Here is a 22,289-nt window from a genome sequence, read left to right as displayed (position 1 = left end):
AGAAAAAAGCAAATATTATAAAACTGGGATAAGAAAAAGATCTGAGCAAGTTCAAAATGGGGAAGAAGACTAAAATAGAAGAAAAAAGTCACACAGCTGCCCATGTGAAGCAGCATCAAGCAGCAGTTACATGAGGTCAAACTTTTCCATTTATGTGCAGAATCTGTGTCGCACCCGACTGGCCGAGCACAGGAGCTCCAGCTCTCCCTGGTGGCCGCCTGTAACACCAGGCAGAGACAAATGGCAGTACAGAGCTGCATGACTAAAAACCTTAAAACATCAAACCACCGCGGAGGCAGCAAGAGGGCCTGAGAAACATGAGACATTTCATGGCTGTTAGGACACCTTCCCTCGTGTTACTTTTCAGGAAACCACTTAAAACACAAGTAACAAGAATTAAAGTTTATTCAACTTGTACTGTGATGCAGAAGTTGACACATGATGGGGAAGAGCCTAGCAAACACCCAACTGCACTACAGTCACATTGAGAAAATACTCTAATTTATTAATACTCTTTCCTATATGGCAGTAACGATAATTTAAATATTCTTCCAACCAAAAATACTAAAGAACATTCAACAATTTTCTAAACATCTTAATAAATATACAATATTTTAACTCTGAAAAGCTTGAAACTGAAAACAAATAAATACACTTTAAGAAAAATGACGTCATGATTGGCTGATGGCATGGCATGATGTCAACAAATATGGAGTGACATTCCAACTTGGGAAACCATAATGCCTGGTTTATACATATAAAGCTACGAAAAACTGAGTCCTTTAGAAAATAATTGTAAAATCTGCGGGAAGTTTTTGAGGAAAGTAAACTTAAATTGTTAGGAATTTAAACTAAACTAACATTTATTGTACATAAAGCACAGCAGAAGTATGGTGTATGTTTAGCATGTCGAAATGCCCGTTACTGACCTTTATATCCCTGCTACACTGACTGCTTTATTACTTCTGTCCTATTACACTGAGTACAGCTATATTTAGTACTTCACTGTACCTAAAGAAAGTTAATCTGGCTTTATTTCCAAGGATAAATCCATTATTTTCTGATTTCACAAGAACACAAACACGATGCTAAGAGGCTGATTTATAATGTAGTTTTTACTGTTTGGGCTCAATCGTCCTCTACAGCACCAACCAAGCAACAATGGCGATCTATGCTTTTTGGAACATATTCTATTAATATATTGTATATTTTAATATATTTACTATAAATATTCAAGACGATACCTGCATTCACTGTTAAAATGTCAGGGAAGTCCATTTACAGCCATTTCACAGAGTAATTTATAATTACCTCAGTCAGAGCTTCACAAAGAAATGTACATAGTTTGATCAAACAAGGTCAAACAAAGCAGTGTTCAGAGAGTACTTCAGCAGTGCAGTACCAAACTACCAGGAGGACTCTTCCAAGCTAGATTTTAAGAAATTTCATAACTGCTACAGCAAAGGATGAGATAGCCAGACCACCCACTTCAGACACTACACTTCTGACATTTCATCTCTGGAGTCTTTCATCGTCACCAACTCAGAAATATTCACATTTGTGGACTTTATGTAAGATCTGAACCCCATATGAGATCACTAGTAAGGATGACACTGATGTGGATTACTACCGGACTTCAGAGAATTCTGCTAAAGCTTTGAGACAGATACCCTGACATTTATAAAGACCCCCCCCCCAAAAAAAGGAAAAGGCTTGGATCAATTTATTAAGTATTGTGAAACAGAAAGAAACTCACATTAAAGAGGCTTCAGCTTATGCTTTTACTACCAAAGCAGACACACACTTGGCATTGACATAAATAACAAAGATCCTGCTATAAAACCACATGGAATGAACAGAATGAATACAGTAGCTAATTGTGTTAGTTAAGTCCAACCTGGACAGCTGCATGAAAGCTCAACAGTCCATTTCATTACCTACGTTTCACTTCAACTGGTCAACCTGCCCAGTTATAACAATACAAACATGGCACAAGTACAATACACAGAAGCAGATAATGGTAGAGCAGAAACTTTTGCTCTGTACTTGTACTTTTAAAAATAGTTCCAGTCCAATAATCCAACCAGCTAACGGAGTACACGACACAGCTCTCTGTTACAAGGAAAAAGTAAAATAAGTCAACTAAACCTAAATATATCTCAAATAAAAAGAAGACTGTGTTATCTCAGGTGTGTTTTTAACAGGGAAAAGTTGTAGTTAATAGGCTGAAGAGGGTGCAGGTATCTGTGGCAGTGGCCCCTTAGAGACATCTCTCAATTCATGATAAAACACTAGCTGAAGCATTGCTCAAACAGGTTGTAACTTAGAGACTTTATCTGACTCAGTTTGGCAAAATACATAATTTTGCAAGCCGATAACGCGTTGATGATATGGCCAAGCATAAGAGGCTTTAAATAATAAAAGGAGGAAAAACTTAAAGACAAGAAACAAATGAACATGGCAGATGGCAATGGTGATGACAGCCTGAATAAAACAACATTAAGATATAATTGAATATACCAAATATAAAACCATCCATATATAAATAGAAACAATCACAACAAAGAAATTAAAACAGATTGTTTGGGAGGGTGGAGGTAAAGTAACAATACAGTGAGTAACAGGGTTGAGAGCAGTGCATTAAAATAAGAAAAAATCTACAATAAAATATAAACACACATGATCAGGTAATATATAGAGAGGATATCTGTAAACAGGTAGAAATGTACATCTGAACAGCATGTAGTTTAACAGTGTTGACACATAAACACCGGCCTTACTGGAAAGGTGTGACGATACAGTAAACCACAAACTCAACCTGAAAACACTGATGTCAGAAACATAATCCACAAAACATGACCGCACACGACTCTCATACCCAGATGAAATGGAATGACCCAAGGCTGTCGTCTTTTTGTGGTTTTTGTGTACATGTTTTTGCTCACACAAAACACAGATTCTCCCAGAGCCAGGGCCTCACAGGGGCCCCTGGGTGCTGCCCGCTTGCCCCTCTTCCCCACCCTCATGGCAAGCTGTTGTGGAAGAAGGTGGCTCTAAGGGGCAGCCTCCTCCAGGGCTGGCAGCAGGCCTTTTTCTGTCAGGTGGGCCTTCAGCGAGTTAAAGATGTGGAGCTGCTGATCAACCCGGAGGGCCAGGAGCTGTTGGATCACCTTGCTGGGGTTGGGGCCCCTGAGAGAAAATAAAGGAAATCCAACACAAATGTTACATTGACAGCTGAACTTGTCTTTAACTAAAAACTGCTGCCTAATTTCATACACTAACTTATTTCAAACTAGAGTTGTTAGCACTTGTGTAACTCAGCATAATTTTTAAGGATGCACAGATACCGATGACAGTGTTGTGTATCGGTCCGATACTATGTGTGCATACTTGTACTAGGTATTTTAAAAAGTATACTATAGATATTACTAAACTATAGAGCACGGGAACATGATGTCACGACTCTAGCCCCACGATGGCTGATGGGGAAAATAGCCATTATTATTATTATCGTGAGGCACTGTGATAAACATGTGGAGAACTTGTTGCATAAAGGGTTGCGATGCACACGATCGACAGGGGAAAAATAGCAAACGGACTGTTATTTTATTCTTTTCCAACATGGAAAAAAAATTGAAGGGAGTCTTGTGTCCGAAGTAACAAGGAGGAGGCCAATGGTTTGGATATCCACTGTGAGGCACACGGATATGAATTTTTCTGATATCCCAAGCTGGCTGAAAGTGTGCTCAAGGTATTTTTATTCTGGTAAGTGTGAACATTTCGCTTAGTGAGACAATTGTGTGCTTATTTTGTTCCGTATCCGAGAAAATTAACAGTAGATTCCTCTGCATGTTTTTAGCCTTGCACCAATTGACAGACTAGCAAGCAGGCTAAGAAAGGCTAGTTCAAGCATTGTGTGATGAATGAGTGGGACCCAAACAGCACTCAACTGAGCTTTTCTGAGAAACTGGATGTAACCCAGCCAGAACGAGGGATATTTTAGGGCTAATTTTATCACTGTGTCTGTGAATGAAGCCTGACAAATTCTCCTAATAAGCCCTATAAGGGTGTTTGCCATAATAGGTTAGGTAGACTGACTAATAGAACTTTTTGTTTAAACTGGACATAAGCCTCCAAATACCTAAAATTTCTAAACTCAGCAAAGGCGCTCACAGCACAGACCAGATACACTAAAATGTCAGTAAAAGTCACAGGAGGTAAGGCGTCGGGGTCTCAGGTCCTCTCATATGTATCATCATCTCCAATCGATGCTATCTTTTTCATATAGTCTTCTCGCCTTGGGAAGAAGATTGTCCTTCTAGTGCTCATTTTGTTTGTTTCTAACTTTCAACATTATGGTTGTTTAAATACTTATCGATATGCAATGGTCAGGTTTTTGTGTGGCCTCAAAAAATGGCGTCAGCGTATTGTTTATACTCTAGAATGCACTAATGTCAGTTCCCAAGCCCTACACAGATACTATAGAGATAGATTATGAGGATTCTGATATTTTTCCAGTTTTACATTTAGAGGATGGCTACAGGATGACCCAGTTGATATACCACATAATTAACCACTCATCGCATCGGACCTTCTGGTCCACACTTCTTAATTAGTACTCAAATCAGTACTCTATACCAGCAAGTAATCAAATGTACTCGGTTTCATCAAGTGTGGTATCTGTAAATCCCTAACTATTTTGAAGGGCATGTGAGTAAACAACATATTTTCTGAGCAAAACTACTCAGTTTATGTCTGGAGGTTCTTTCATATTCTCTTTTTGTAAAATTATTATTTCTAAACTTGCCATCAGTCTGAGTGTTTACCTGATGAAGCTAGCAATGTAGACATTGACGAATGTGGCCATGAGGTATTGGCAGTCAAATCTGTCCATAATGCCACCGTGACCCGGAATAGTGTTGGCAAAGTCCTGGCAGAAAAAAATAAAGAAAACATGCAAGTTTGCCACGGGCACCTAAACGCAGGCAGGGGATATTTTAAGTAATAGACAAATAATGTAATATATACCGACGGTTTCCTGAAGGCTGGTGGTTAAACCCCTACCTTGATCTTGAAAGCTCTCTTAAAGCCGCTGGCAAAGAAGCCACCGAAAGGGCCAACGATGGAGGCGAAGCTGGAAAGAGCGATGCTGTGAATCTGGAAAGGATACAGACGAACTGTGGTCTGTAGAGACAAGAAGGAAAATCAACATCAGCACCGTCACATTCAACAGAGACAAAAAAAGAATTAACCATAAAAAAAAAAAAAAAAAAAACTATTCTATTAAATCTTTTGTTACAGTTTCTTGTTTCCATTATACTCTTGGTCCAGGATTTGGAAAGTTGATCAGACATATAGGAGAGTAAAAACTTTAGGATTACACAGTTTAATAAACTGTGGAACGAAGATTAATTTAGCACACCAGGATATAATTTTCATTTGTGGTTATTTTATAGTTACATGGCATTACACAAACATATTGTACTGTGCATATCTTGGAAGGTAGAAAGTAGACAAATACTAACACTCAGCTTGTATTAAAAAGAAAAATAAATAAAAACTAAAAAGGTCAGCCAAGACTTACCCATCCAGTAACGGACTCCAGGACACTGGGAATGGTGTATTCCTGGAGCTGAAAGAGCTCTGGTGGCTCACAGTCCACCTGGAAGCTGTTGGAGTCGTTGTTGAACTCCACCGGACACACAAAGTAGCGGTAGCCAGCCATGACGTAGGAGAGCTGAGGAGGAGCAAGATGCTTTTACTCTTCAGGTACATCATGTCAGTTTTATTCAGTGTAACTCTTATTGGAGAAATTAACCAAAAAAGATTTGTTGTTCTAAACAACAACCACAAAATTTATTTCCTACCATGATGCCAAACACGATGGTGGAGAAGAATCCACCAATGAAACCCTCCCATGTCTTCTTAGGTGACAGCTGCAGGTGCCATGAACAAACATTATTACATCATCATGTATGTGTCCATAACTGTTCAAGATCCAGCTGAAAGGTTGTGGAACAAACCAAACCCATGTAAACTACTGCATGAACATATAAATATCTTTACATCTTATTTAAACTGCTGACTAACCTTGATGAGAGGCGTTCGTCCAAAGAAGAAACCAAACATGTAAGCCATAATGTCATTACAGATCACACAGGAAATGGGTACAATGAACCTATTTAGACAAAGACGAGATTATATCGTAATTAGCCTGTTTAGTGCTGCTATTGCATTACGAATTAGGAAAATTCAAGATAATCTAATTTAGAAATGATTAAATTAGACTTTCTGCATGAAAACAATCAGAATAAAAAAGCAAAGTTTCTGGCTTTTAACTGAACAGTATGAATGAACCTTTACTCACCAGATCATTCCTTCAAACAGATTGTGAATAATAAGGTGTGACTGAGTCACCACAATCAGCAGAGTCACATGGGTCCAACCAAACTGTGGAGACACATTAAGATGAACAGTGTATGTTTACATAAGGGCAGCTTAACATTACCCTTATTGTTCATCTGAAGACGGAGCTGTCATCTAGTCTTTCATTTCAGTCATTTTGCATGTCTAGTGTCCCCTTTACGTGAAGAATGTGCGGGGTATTTAATCCACTGAACTGATGTAAAATTGTGGGATCAGTTTTTACTAAATGTAATAAACACATTTGGACTGATTTGCCCCCTAGGAACAATCTTCGTCCCACTTTATCATTAACCGGAGGGCTTGTTTTATAACTCATCTCATTAATAATCCAGCCTTTAGGCATGGTGCCAGGAGGAGACGGGTTCCCGCTTACCATGTAGAACTGAAGCCGGTAATGTTTCTTCACCAAACTTAGCACAAACATGCAGAAACCTGCAAGAGCAGAACAAACACAGCATTAAATGCAGAACAGTAGCATCTGTATAAAGTTGGAGGTAATATTCAGAATTTAGGTCATCTTTGTTCAAACGGATTAAATTTAGATTGACCTATTTCAAACGAAGCCCAGTTTAGAGTGTAGTGAGTAGCTCCAAGCTGCTGGAGCCATTTTTTTACATGAGTAACATTAGAGCAGGGGTGGCCAACGTTGGTCCTTGAGAGCCACAGTCCAGCAGGTTTTACATGCATCCCTGCACCGACACGCCTGACTTAAACTAATGAGTCATTGTGCAGATCCTTATAGGATGTTGGATCCATTTAATTTGAGTCAGATGTGTTGGTGCCGCGATGCATGGAAAATCTAGAGGATTGTGGCTCTTGAGGACTGGTGTTGGCCACCCCTGCATTAGAGGATGTTGCAAAACAAAGACGAAGATACCTTCACTGGGTTAAAAGTCAGCCTAAGTATACTGAAAGCATGAGCTTTCTGAACTCAGCAATTCAAATCAGCAGCCTCTCCTCTCAGGTTAGACGTAACATGTGCAACACTGCAGAGCACCACATTGCAATGTCAGCTTTAACACTTCTTGTCTAAATGCTTGGGAAAAACTTGGCCTGTTCAGTTTCACCTTGAAGGCAGTAGGCAAGAGGCAGAAACTGTCAGGGTGCTTCCTTCCTCCCCACATCCTGTTTGGCTTGATGATAAACTAAAAGTGCTGTTGTACGAACTGACATGCTGCAGTTTGAGAAGTGGGAGATTCCTGTTCACATTTGACTAAAATAGCTTACTGAGTAACCTGGATTATAATAAAATGGTGTGACAGTCTTAAGTTTAAACATCCATTGTGTTTAAGTAAACAGCCGAGTTAAGGATTTCCTCATTTCCAAGAGGCACCAAGTTAAGCAATATATCTATTTTTAAGGTCCATTGTGCTGGCTTCAGCAACATTTAGTGGCATGAACCGCAGATTATAAGCAAATGAATAACCTCACCTTTCAAACGTGGAAATAAAAATCATAAACAGTCTGTTTTTTTTTCCATATGAACTACAGCAGTAACATGGTAGTGTAACATGGATAAGGTGAGAAGAGGGTGTCTTTAGACATCATTGTTCATTCTTAGTAAAGCTGATCTTTACTTTCACTTCTTTCTACCTTTATAAAATCATAATAAGAAAATTTCTGTAGTAGATCACCCAAAATGCAGAACTTTATTCAAAATTACTTATTTATTTCTGTCTTTTAGAGCTTCCCAACAGCAGAGAAAAGTTTATCAACACTTAGCTTGGTAAATATCAAAACATGGTTTTATAGCAGCCTTGTTCCTTCCTGTCAGAGGCTTCTAGTCCTTTTTTAGTTTTAGGTTCCTTTTGCACCCTGCCAGCTGGGTGCAAAAGGTCTGGGCTTTTTATTCAGCGCTTATCAATGTATTTGACTATTTTGAACACCAGTAGTGATATAAAAATGAAATGTATAGTTTGCACATGAGTACATGCAGATGGCACAGATGGTGCCAACTGTGCCAAAATGGCCATTTTGGAAACTTTGCCTGGACTTTCTGCAACAAAGCCTCTCTAATTTTGTTCTGCTTCACTTTAGCAAAGGAGGTATTTGTAGAAATAATTGTACTTATTGTACAATGGTTTGATAGAGATTTGGAGCACCTGATGCATGATTCCAAAGAGTTTTGATCCTAAAAGTTTGTGTTTTTTTTAGATGACGTTTGCATTTTTTTTTGTGTGTGTGTGCCATCTTGATTCATTCTTCACCAGTAACACATACACTGTGATTTACACATCTTGACAAATCACACAAGTGTTCCCTTTATTATGTTTAATATTCAAACGCACTTTGTGGTTGCAGAGATATACTCATCTTATGCAATTTCAAGCAAAACAGGCTCACATCTCGCACACACTTCTCTTTTTAATATTTCTTTTGAGACATTTCAGATTATGTTCAGAATAGGAGGCTACATCTCTGGAATCTACTGCTAATTTCAAGGTATGTTTAAAATTAGTATTGTAGTCATGTAGTTCTGTTCAGACAGGCTTGAATGTTTACTTCCCAAATTTGTATTGATTCTTTCGTCCACTGTGAAAATGTTCCATGAACCACTGATTACAGGATGAGGCCACAGAACAATCAATACACCCCCTGCACGCAGCTGCATCTCAAACGGTTGAAGATCTATAAATTCCATTAAGTTTTTAGCCATTTTCACAAAACAAGCCATAAATATCCTAATTTTAACTTCATTAGTCTGCAGGGTGAAATGCAACAGGTCTGTCTGCATTCTTACTTGTAAACATCTGACACTAAGTTTTGTGATGAAGATGCACGTGAGGATTTTCTTCCTCAGAACACACTCTGAAAGACATATTTGTCCAAGTATGGTAAAAGAATGCATCACCTCTCCAGAGTCTGCTTTGCTCCTGAATCTTAGTGATCTGTGTTACTGTGAGCTTCTGTCTGCAGAGAGGCATGGTGGACTAAAAACGGAAATTACTAAGTGAAGTAGTGGTTCAATGAGTAAATGAGGAGTAAATAAAGGTTGAACAAAGTTCACCCTGCCTGAATTTACTTCAACACAGAAAAGCAAAAGAAAATACAATCAGAGTCAGCACACAACCTGGCAGAGCTTTGAAAACAAGAAAAGAGCACAAAGCTGCAGGCAAAATACTGACCACTGAGTCTGCAGTAAAAGCAAACATTCTAAAATACAATTCAACCATATTTCACTTACTGATTCAGTTCTTATGCTCTAAAGAACAAAAACACCTCCATGCAATATTGCAGGATGGTGCCACATCACCTGCTTTTATGAAAATGATCCTGATCTACATTTCATTTCATTTATTAAGATTCCCATTAGTTACTGAAACATCAGTAACTCTTCTTCCTGGGGTCTCCTCTATATTACATTACAAATTTTCTTATTTACATAAGTTTATACACCATGCACATCCACCCACATACATAAACATATACACATATACACACACATATACACACACACATACATACACATATATATATATATATATATATATATATATATATATATATATATATATATATATATATACATACATACATACATATATATACATACATACATACACACACACACACACACACACACACATACACATACATATATATACATACATACATATACACACATATATATAGACATATGTACACAAACATATACATATATATATATATATATATACACACACACACACAAACATATATATACACAAAACAGATAAAAAAAAAGAAAACATTTATATTTACAGAACAATAGCTCTTTTAACCTAATCACTAGACATACTCTAATATTATCTATACTCTTATTATTATGTCTGCTGCGTAAACAAAAAAGTTTAAGTTTCTTTTGAAAACATTTTCTATTATTTTCCAGTAACAGGAATCCTGGCAGTCATTCCATGCAACCACGGCCCGATAAAACACTGCTCGCTGAATTTGTTCTATTTAGAGGCAGAGCACCTCGTTCCACTAGTTTGTCTTGTGCAATAACTGTGCTACTCAGCAAAAAAGACAATTTACTGTAAATAACTTAAGGACTTTTTGTTAATATAATATTACAAATAAATGATAATAAAAAAATACTTCAATCTGTATTTTACAGTTAACCATGCCAAATTACTGTACATTGTGGTATTAGTTCTGTATCGACAGGCCAAAACAATTCGTGCTGCTTTCTGTGCAACTTGCACATTTTCATCAACAACTGATGCATACTCCGACCCATTTTTTGCAATATATTATTTATCTGGCTGTTCTAAGACATTTTACTATCCACACTTACACCCAACAAATTTGCTTCTTCTACTTGTTGGATCACATTCTCTCCTACGGTTAAATGCAATGCTGGTGAATCCTTAATAAAATATTTTGACCCAACCACCATACATTTTGTTTTACCTACATTGATACCTAATTTATTCTCAGTCATCCATTGTTTTACTAAAACTACATCTGCAGAGCGAGCCTGAATGTTTGTGTAGCACAAAAAGCAGAAAAGGGAGAAAAGACAGGGATTTTAGAACATTAATACACCTCATACACATGCAATAACCCTGCACATACACTAAAGAAACATCACAGATGAAACATCCTGAAAAACAGCAAAGTAAAAGAAACAAATAAATAGAGGCAGATGTCAGTTTCTCTGCAAATACGTACAGCACAACTTGTTTGTATCTTATTACTCGTCGCTGTCATCTGCCGAGAGCAATGCGACAGACCCTGATGCAGCCGTTTTAACCTCATCTACTAAATGTGGAATGTGCCTTAAGTTGATATTGAATAATTGTTTGTTTCTAAAACTGGTTTCACATCTTCAGGGCAGCTGAGAGAAACTGCAGAAGGAAAAGATTCCACATTTAATGGACCAAAACTAAGCTGAAGAAGATTTTCCAGGGAAAAGTAAACAATTTAATTATGCTACCACGCTATTTCATTCAAACTGTTTTAATAGTTGCTTCAACTATTTTTGCAAATGATCATTTAAAAAAAAAAGTGAAGCTGGATGTGTTTAGAGCTTTTCGGAGGTGGTATAGATAAATGCTTTATTCATGGAAACTTGTGGATGGTGTTTATAGTATGTTAATAAACTTAAAGATCAACTTGAATAACCTGAAAGAATAAATGCTTTTGTGACCTACTGGCTTAATGGTGTGATAGATTTACAGAAACTTTGAGGACAGAGCACTGCAGGCTTTATAATCAGTTTGACTGGGTGTGTGTACCTGTTAGGTAGAGGGCAAAGGAGATAAAACGGTGGTATTTGCTAAGGATGCGAAGCGGCTCCTCTCTTTGCACCAGGGTGAAGAAGTAATCTGTCACAGTCTCACCATAGAAGAAGTAGTTCACACACAGCAAAAAGTACCTGTAGAGCAGAAGGTTGGAGCACAAACACACATCTTACTGTTGGATTAGCAGCTACCTACACCGAGTTCAATATGCCTGCAGCACACCTGGAATGCTGATATATTTAATCTGCTTTCTGATTCACTTCCCTCTGAAAAATTAAAGGCTGAAAGATTAACTAACTTTAAACACATCACAGAATTTTTATCACCAGGTCTTTCAGGCTTGTGGCATAGTGAATATTAGGACTCTGCTAAGTATCACTCTACACTGCATACTAGTACTACTAAAAATCAAACTGGTGCAACAATGATTCAGTGTTTCCGATAGTACTTTCTAATTAGCCCAACAATCTACAAACTATGTCAACTAAAACAGAACACACCAGAAAACAAACCTTAGGACATCTGCAACAAAGTAAACATGAAACAAGATGATAAGAAAGGAATCTGAATGGATATTTGGGATGTTTCTGTCTCCGTAAGGTGCACGAGTCCTTATGTTTGTGTGTCCTCACCAGCTCAGCGTCCTGAACCAGGGCAGGTGGTACGAGTGGTACACACTGTAACCGATTGTGATGATTTCTTGGAAACACTTGATCTGAACGCAGAGGACCTTCACAGAGAAACACTGCATCAGAAGGGGGTCAAACTTCTGGAGCATCACATCTCACTGTGTGTCTGTATGTGTGCCCTACTGACACTAAATAGCTGACAAGCCTAGTTTCAGGGAATTCCTAGATGACAAGACACTGCATGTTATTACATAGCAGGCCTCCCTGTAATCCACAAGGAAAAGGTTTACATGTGTGGAACAGTTCACAGTAAAGTCCATATGTAGACAACACGAAGTCACAGAAAACATAAACTGTGCCCTGACAGGAAACTATGGCTTAAAGCAGCTTTTCCTCGACGGTTGTTCTGCACCATCCTCTCTGTTTGTACTCACAATCATCATAAGCACCATGGGGCCCAGGTAGATGATGAAGAAGAAGAAGGAGATCATGGCTAATGTGAGGATGCCCCGCACCCACCAGTTCTTCCATCTGAGGAGAAAACACTTCTGTCAGCTCAAAGGTGAAGAAAGAACAAAGCCAAACATCTGGTTTTAACTGGATCAGTAAAGACAATCCTTTATTTGGCCCACATGAAATTTTCGCACAGGCCACTGGAACCTGAACAAATTAAACAACGGCCATTTTTGTAGTGTCTGTGTCACTGTGGATGTATTTTCCAAGACTGCCATACCAAAAACAGTGTTAATACAATGTAACTGCGCCTTACACTTCAGGTTTAATACTGATAAACTTTAAACACTGATCCTACAGATCAGTGGATCGTGTCAACTCTTCAAAGAAAACTGTGTGTGGTGGGATTTCTTTGTATAAATCATCTCACCTCCACATGTGTAGCAGTGCTGAGATAAACAAGCATATCTGGTTTAGGTTTAAACACCTTCAGGACATAGAGCAGGAATGGTTTATGTAAGCAAACATCCTGAAAGAAGGAACTTTTCTCAGTAGAGATTTTAGGTGATTCAACAGAACGAAATGCAGCATCACCCCGGGTAGCATGAGTAGGGTAGGGGCTGCATTGTTAAAGCTATCCCCACCATTTCAGTCAAATAATTTGTATGGACTTTAAATGCAACACTGCAGCTCTCCCACTCTGAACACTCATGCCTTTATAGGAGACAAGAAGAAGAGAGACAGGTCAGGTATCTGGATGAAAGCCATGGCAACACCACCACACCATGCTGAGGTTAAGCTTTAGCTTTAGAGGGATGGGCTGGGACTGGGAGCCTCCCTTGCACACCTCTACATTGTGTGAGTTGAGCCTTTAAATTGGTCCATCAGGAGCTTTGGGCATTTGTTAGATAGTAAGGCCTAGAAACATAGTTTAATGCTACATAGTTGCAGGTAAAAGGCTTCTGTGGTGCACAGGTGAAGCAACAAAACACCATTACAAAATGGTGATTATTGCATAAGCCCAAGGTATCCAGCTGTGTGGGTCTCAGCCCATGAGAGAGGGATTTTTAGCATGTTCAGTCTCCAGAAGCAGAATAACCCGTACCTTGAGGAAAGTCCAGATAGGGCCTTGTTTAGGACTACAGGGGTGTCATCAGGAGGGACTGGCACCTCTGGGACTCCCGAGTCCACCTTGGATTCGCTGTCAGACACCCCATCTTTTTCTATCTTCGGCTCACCATCTGAACCCTGCCACAAAAAGCAAAAACAACACGAACACCAAGCTGAGATGTAGTTTCTAAAACAAGTTGGACATTTAATTATCATTTACATTTTTATTTCATCTTAGATTTTAGTGTAGTGATGCAACAAGATGACATTTTATTTTTTTTCACATCTTTTAAATCATGACACTGAAAAAGAAGAACTGAGAATCAATGTTTATTAGAATTTAAATGCAGGGTATGCTTATCATCATTCCAGCATCTATGAGCTTCCTGTTCTGGAGAGGATTCGTCCCTCCGTAAAAAGTCAATGTGAAAGTCAGCAGTAGCTGACCTGATGCTCTGTCTGGTTCTTGTGTCATCTGGTATACCTCAGCCTTTTCTCCCCATTTCCCTTCCTTCAGACTGATAAATGAAGATGAATCTCTCAGGAACCTTTTCTCAGATCTTTGCTGGATTCTTTCCCATTTCTCAAGATTAAAAAAACTAAAAATTAGGCTTGTTTATTATCACAATAAGTCTTATTTTAACTTCACTGCTTGGTAAAGACTTGTACAGGCAACATTTTTAGGTGTTTGAGACTACGGTGGCGGTATTTATAGGCATGCTTCATCATCTGTGCTGTTGGCTTTGTCTATCGTTGCTTCCTGTGTATTATCTCTAATTCCTTACCCAGCACATATCATTATGTTCTTTGTAATCTGGTCTCCTCAATTTTAGTCTACAAAACTATACTGGATAAATTCCTGTTAAATTTGATAGGTTTCGTAATAACAATAAATAACATTCAAACAGACTGCTGCTGTTTAAGAAACCAAACATTTCTACTGAGATAAGCACAAGTGCATTTTCTTATTTTGCACCATGGTCCTGGAATACCCTCCAGGACACGTTAAAACTCATAAATCATCATAAAACTCAGTCTCTTGTGGTCAGTTTAAAGCTTTATTTGGAACTCATTCAACTGAAGTCTGTAAATACTACTCTTAAGATGGTTTTATGTGTTGTGCATGTACTTAATAGTTTAATTAAACTGTTTATTGTGTGCCGTGTTTTATATGTGTTGGCTGCTACAGTGTGCCTTTTTGGCCAGTTGTAGTCTTAAGGCCAGTAAGTAAGTCTTAAGAGTCTTAACAAATTATTTTGTCCACCACATGTCCAGTTTTTATCTTTTTTAAGATATGTCAAGTTTTCAGTGGAATCCCCTTGTTGGTACACAAATATGTCTGTTATATTATCTTTGACATTCTTCATAGATGCAGCTAAAGAAATAGGAGTAGTACTGTATCACACAATGTTTAAGTCAAAATACATATTTTTAGTTTACTGCAGTTGATTTTGAGTTGAACAGATACTGAATGAGGTTAGTTTTGTTGAGCAAACAGCATCAGATGCATCACATGACGGGATAACGAGCTGTATTAAGAAAGAGGAGCAGCACAGCCAGTGCAGAGTTGTGTGTGGGAGGCCGAGCATTGCACCAAATTATCTCTTTCCATATTGGTGATTTCTCAGAACCATATGCTGACTGGTGAGAGACGCCAAATGACACTGATCTCTCTGCCTCCCATGTTAACAGTAATGTAAAGTGGATGATGTCAGACAGTGGCAGTCCCATTATTGTTACAGCCTCTGTGAGAAATTATTTCCTTTTCTTTCCACCTCCCCTGCTGCCCTCTCTATTACTGGTGACCAAATTAGGCTTGGAGTTGTCACCTCACATTTGCTCAGCAGATGGTGGGCATGCAGCTTTGTGACACCCACTCAGTCTCTCACAGGAGCTTTAATCAGCAGACTACATCTCTGCAGCTTGATTTTTCCCATATCAATAACAGACCAGGGGTGTTTGTTGTTGCCTACACTGCTTTTTACTTTCAAATTGAATTGTCATGTTATTTTGTGCTCCTTTCCACACATTTATATTTATAATACTGACTCAAAATATACCAGCACCAACAACCTAAAGGTACATTTTTCAAAACTGCCATTGTGACCCACAAATCCTCACCTACTGAAATGTAACATTAACTCAAAACATGCTATCCAAAAAAATCCACACATAATTATCAGAAACAAAGTTTTATTAGTGCGACTAGAAAAGGTAACTATCACATCAGCTGGCTTTTCCAGTGTTGAAGATGACATTATAAACAGTCAGCAGGTCAACATGCTTTTCTCATTCATGTTTCTTTGCTAAACAAGAATTCTCCTGCCTTGATTATATTCCCAAATTGTCTCTCCCAAGATGTGGAAAATTTAGTTATCACATTTCCAGAATAATTGGGAGTTTTCTAAGATGCAACAAAAATCTAAATGTGTTGGTTAATCTGACATTTAAACAGACATGATATGAAAAACATTTTTAATGTGGACTGCAGGATTGCCAGGCAAGCTGTATGTGTATGAAGCCTCCTTTCACACTGTTAGTGTGGCTTTATAGCTGTGGTGAATTTACTGTCTAAAAGTAGATGCACTTGTTCGGTTGTACTTATATTTAGATCATAACTACATTAGAAGCTGCAGAATAGCATCTCTTATTCTTGTCACGGACAAAGCTGTCGACTCTGCTAGTCAGTTGGATGATAAAAATTATTTTCCAAGGCCTTTCTGAACCCATGTGGCTACATGGATCCTGGTCTCATGACGATCTCTTTTTCATGCAATGCTGCCTGAGGGGAGGACACAAAGTGGCGAACTACGACCCATCCTAAAAAGGCCAAGTCTGTGTTTGATGCTCATTTCATAAACAATCCTGATACCTTCATCTGACCGATTAATGGTACATTCTTCCAGAAAAGTTTTATGTGCATCTGTAAACTTCTTTGCTTCTCTACAACATTTTGGCCAGAGCAGACTGGAAATCATTTCTTTGTGCTTGTCTCTGTTAAGGCTTCAAATAAATTACATATTAAAATTTATGTTGTCTTTTAGAAAATTCAACGATTTTTTGGAAATGCAGTTATTATAAGAAACATAAATGAAACAGAGTACACAGCTGGTGAAACCTATTAGCTGGCTGCAGAAGCAAGCACAACAACACACACACCGAGCATTTTCTGTCTGCTGGTTTCTATGGAGACCATATCCGTCATTCAGGATACTCGAGTTAAAAATAGGCGCTCTTTTCACTTAAACTCTCCTCCCCTTTTATGGTGTCTTTTACACCAGTGGCAACTTTGTGTGTGTGTGTGTGTTGTTTTTACGCCCCCACTCACCCGAGCAGCAGGCTATGAAAGGCTACAGGCCAGTTTTTGAGGGATTTTTACACCTTCATACACAGAAGCCAGTTTGTGTGTCTTGTGATTTAAATACAAAAACTATGAAACGACTATTTTTTTTCAACAGCCAAAAAACCCAAATGTCCGGTCATGATAAAATAAACCCTTCTAACATCACCTAAAATAAAACAACACACACAGAAACAGACACATACACAGCCAGAGCTCACTGCAGTTAAATTTTGAGCGGCATTCAGATCTGTCTTTGCACTCGACAAACAAAGCTTTGCAGTAAAACTTTAAATAAGCAAACGAACTAGTTGTGTTGCATTATGGTGTGACAGCAAGTACAACACATTGACAATAAAGTTTTAATTTAACTATTCTTTCTTAAGAAATTGGAAATGACATTATACTTATCTTTTTGTCTGTTGGTTTTGAATGCATGCAGAGACAAATTAAAAACAGTGTGCATCAGAGTGACGTACTATTAGACAAACTCTCTTGTAGCTAAGACAACGAAGCTTCAGGTTTTCCTTTTGTTTGTTTTGAAACAAGGAAGCTGCAGTATGATGCTAAATAGGAAATCAGTCTTACATGACCTTGTATAGCCTGTATTTTGAGAAATGTGTCTGTAAATGTTGAGTCTAAAAATCCGATATTATACAACTATACTAACTTGCCTCAAAACACAAGTCAATCTGACATCTGCATGAATTTTCATATCACCTTACTGGGTGCTTGTTGTGGTCTGCAGTGACCGATGGTTTTACATGTATGCCAATTCAGGCAAACCTTTCCAAAGAAATCCTGGTCCTGTTCAGCCTGCTTAGACTCAATGTTTGATTTAGATTAAGTGAAGTGTCAAGCTGTGCCTGTACTTTTTTTTTTTAACTACACCGTGAAATAAAGAGCTCATTTAAAACAATATTAAATGTTTGTTCTGTGCTGAGGTATACTAACATTTAACATGTGATGAAACAAAAGATAAGAATTGTGTAATAATATGAATTGCAGTACCTCTTTACAACTACCATGATGTCAGAAATAATATTAATGAGATGAATGGTAATGGCAATAACAATGGTACATTATTCTGAACCCAAGTTGCAGAGGACAGTTCAACTAAATGCATCAAGACCAAAAGGAAAAAAGTGGAGGAGACGTTTAACAAGTCATTACACTAAGTGGAATTGTCTGGTAAATTAAACTAACCCCGTGTGGTTTGTTGGAGCTAATGTCATGACTACTTTCCCATCTGCTTTTAGCCATTCTCCAATTCTGTAATCATCTCGCCCTACATAGTCACACCATCACCACGCCCCTTTGTTGGCTCCGACTTTTCACTGGCACACATTTCTGTTTTCCATGTTGACAACAGACCATGCTTTCTCTTTAGTATGAGTGAAACATGAGAATATTTTTATTTCTATATCATGTTGGTGAATGTGTGTTATTGTAGCCCTCATACCACTTAAGCTAATGCTGCCACAATGACAGGGACTATGTTAGTTTGCTAACAGTTGTACAGTAAACAAGCTGAATTATGCATTTTAATTTACCTACAAAGAAATAGCACAAAAAGCTTTCTGTAGCAGATATCGAGGAGGTGATATCGATTGCTTTGCTGGCCTTTTAATGCTGATATAAACGCTGGGCATCGTAGCTTGCGAGCTGCAAACCGCCTTCCCAAACATTTGTTTCATTGCAAGCATTTTATGGTTGCCAGGCTTTGCATCAACCAACCAACCCTCAGCAAGAAACACATGAAATAACTGCGCTAATTTGTGAACATTTTCACATTTAGTTACGTGTTTTCTCCCTTCCCTATCTGAGGAGGGAAGGGAGAAAGATCTGCCAATCCAGTTTAAAATAAATCAGACAGCTCCCATTCCTTAAAGCACGCGATAACGCTCCATTAGACGATGTTAAAACGACGGACATTAGTCGTATAAGACATTACTTATTTTTTAGAATAATACTGTGGGAACTGTCACATAGCCAGGTGGCTAGTTAGCATTAGCATCGCCTATAAATGTCAGAAGCGTGTCCTCGCTAACGTTACCTTGTCCTCTGACGGCTGCTGTTGTAACGCTGATTCGGTGTCTTTGGCTCCACGATGCCTTAGTTCCGTCATTTTACTGCAACCGAACAAGAACAGCAAAGGTCCAGAGACTCCGACAATTGATCGTTTGCTGGAGAAACTTCTGCTAATATCTAAGCTAGATGTTGCCAGCAACACTTTTTTTCTGAGTAGAAAAGACGAATCGATGACAAATCAACAGCAAGAAAAAAAAAACAATATTAATGAGAGTTTCCGGTTTTCAACATAAAGTTAAAGGAAATTTCCATATTTTAGAAGATAAATCAAACTGTTGATTATTATCCAGTAACTTAACGTTTTTGCCTCGACGTTCCTTTAAGTGTTTACTACAAGTTGTGGGTGTAAATATAAATGCACTATACCTTCTTTATGTTGTACGTTTTAATATCAGGACAGTCAAATGAATAAACACAAATATAAGCAAACAAACAAATAAATAAATAAATTAAATTAAATTTGGTCCTTAGAGGGTCTTCAAATTCAACCCATACAGTATAAACAGGTAAAACGACAAATACAACCCCAATTTAAAAGAAAGAAAGAAAAAGAAAAACAAGTTGGGATGCCAAAAAAATAAATCAAACCAGAATGCAATTATTTTGAAATCCCATCAACCCATGTTTTATTCACAATGAAACATATCAAATGTTGACACAGGAATTTTACTATTTCATCAAATTTGTTAGCTCATTTCAAATTTAATGGCAGCAACACATCTTTAAAAGAAATTGAAACGGGTTGATGTTACCATTGTGTAGCATCCTCTTTTCTTTTAAAAGCCTTCTGTAAATGTCTGGGAAGTGATGAGACCAGTTGCTGGAGTTTTAGAAGAAAGGGGATTCTAGCTGATCAACAGTCCTGGGTCTTCTTTGCCTGATTTAGTTTGTTTCATGATGCTCTAAAAGTTTTCTATTGGTTAAAGGTCTTGACTTCAGGCAGACCAGTTCAGTACCTGGACTCTTATTCTATGAAGCCATGTTGTTGTGATGGATGCAATATGTGATTTCATGTTGTCTTGCTTAAATATGCAAGGCCTTCCCTGAAAGAGACATTGTCTGGATGGGAGTACATTTTATTATAAAACCAATATTTACTTTTCAGCATTGATGGAGCCTTTACCGATGTGAAAGCTGCCCACACCATATGCACTAATGCAGCCCCATACCATCAGAGATACAGGCTTTGAATTGCCCACTGATAATAAACTGGATGGCCCCACTCTTATTTAATCAGCAGGACAAGATATCCATAGCTTCCAAAAGGAATTGCATATCTTTAATAATCTGACCACAGATTATTTTTCCAATTTGCTTCACACCATTTCAAATGATCTTTGACTCTGAGAAGATGGCAGCATTTCTGGATCGTGTTCGTGTTGCAGAATGGGGAACCATTGCCCATCTTTACATCACTCTGGGAATGTGATCTCATTATTATAAAAAAATAAATAAATAAAAATAAATGGCTTATTTAAACATCAGACTTCACTCTGATTGAACACTGGTGGGACTCTAAAAGAGCTGAACACAAAAGGAAGGCTCACAAACATCAGTGAACTGAGGCAAGGTTGTAAAGAAGATGTATACCTTTTACATGCACCTAAAAGGTATTCTACAAGCCACTGATTCATGGGGTGTACTTAGATTTTCACTTAGCGTGTTTCTGCTTTGGCTAGAGAGCACACAGACTATTAACATGCTTGCAGAGAGGACACTAAAAATTGGCATGCTTGCGAGGGTGCATGAATATGCAGTGTGTGCAAGTGTGATTCTGCAAGCACATGGCTGTGATGAGCATGCATTTTATCCTCCCTACATGATCAGGGCTGCTCAATATGCTTGCTTGACTTTAAACACCTTGGAGGTAAGGGCAGCGTCAGATGTCTCATTTTATCTCATTGGCCCTTACTTCACAAACTGGCAACATGAATGAGACTGCTGTCAACCCCAAAACAACCGTTTAGATAATTTAATGACGGCAATGGAAACAAATAGTCATAGTGAAGGAATATGAAATTTTAGTGGTCCTAAGAATAACTGCACATGAAGTATAAGAATGCCATCCATTAGGGTAGCTTTGTAAAAAGAATTTGTAAAAAGCATGGTTCATCACATCAGGCCATATTCAGAGTGTAAAGCTGACAGTGGACACTGTCACAGTCATTTATTAACTACACATGAACAAACTCAATCAGGTTGTAGATCTACACCTTCTGTCATAATATGTTTAAATAGTGCTTATACAGGATGTTGGGTGTTTGAAGGTTCCTGTTGTCTGCCAGTAAAACCTCTGCCCTGTGTCCTTCGCCCCTCAATATACAATTTTACAATAGAGTCTCCAATCATTGTCAGTGGTGTTGTGTTTTCACTCTCTGTTTTAGTTCTAATTTGACTGGTATGATGTGAGAGCACATCTTAACAGCCCAGGTAGTGGATGAATGCAACTGTGATAGTTCTGGTGGGCCTATACTTGGGATGAAGTCCAGGACAGCCTCTTGGTCCCAGTCCATCGCTGGTCCTAGCTATGATTGGTTTCAAATCCTAACCAAGTAACCTTGCTGTATAATCCAAGTGCAAGTATTGTTGTCACGTAAACCCAGCCAGAAAGTGAGAATAATCTTTGTGTAGTATAGTCAGATTATTGACTAAATGCTACCAAGACAAGAAAAAAACAATCATATTTGGACATTTGGAAGTGCTGTATGTAATCCCACAAACTACACCAGTTTTCCTTCCATAATGATACTTTTTAATGTGTTAAAAGAAACAGTAGAAAATCACATTTGCTCCAATGTGGAAACACTCATTTGAGCTGTAGAGGGACAGTCGTTTAAAGGACACCTTTAAACCATTTTAAGATAAAAAGAGACAATGTATTTGGACATTTTGATTAAAAGACTTGATGAAAGAAGGTATCTGGCATTAGTCACACCCTGTTGTGTTTTGCCACATATTGTAAAGACTGGTGTACATGCTATTTGCATTAATCTCAAAACCGGACCTGCTCAGGAG

General features: G+C 38.2%; 1 protein-coding gene across 1 annotated transcript; it reads right to left on the bottom strand.

Moving 5' to 3' along the window:
* Positions 1-387: 387 nt before the first annotated feature.
* On the bottom strand, positions 388-19,471 carry cds2 (CDP-diacylglycerol synthase (phosphatidate cytidylyltransferase) 2). The gene is made up of 13 exons (XM_041999023.1): positions 19,240-19,471; positions 13,839-13,981; positions 12,715-12,811; positions 12,284-12,381; positions 11,646-11,785; positions 6,800-6,858; positions 6,368-6,450; positions 6,091-6,178; positions 5,868-5,936; positions 5,585-5,737; positions 5,065-5,184; positions 4,827-4,930; positions 388-3,189 (listed from the first exon to the last, which is right to left on the bottom strand). The coding sequence occupies exons 1-13, from the start codon at positions 19,309-19,311 to the stop codon at positions 3,054-3,056; spliced, it is 1,362 nt and encodes a 453-aa protein (XP_041854957.1). The 5' UTR covers positions 19,312-19,471; the 3' UTR covers positions 388-3,053.
* Positions 19,472-22,289: the final 2,818 nt, after the last annotated feature.

This window comes from Melanotaenia boesemani, chromosome 11 (genome assembly GCF_017639745.1).
Source record: "Melanotaenia boesemani isolate fMelBoe1 chromosome 11, fMelBoe1.pri, whole genome shotgun sequence".
Lineage (NCBI taxonomy): Eukaryota > Metazoa > Chordata > Actinopteri > Atheriniformes > Melanotaeniidae > Melanotaenia > Melanotaenia boesemani.
The sequence above is the reverse complement of the archived record's forward strand: the minus strand, read 5'-3'. Positions and strand labels throughout refer to the sequence as shown.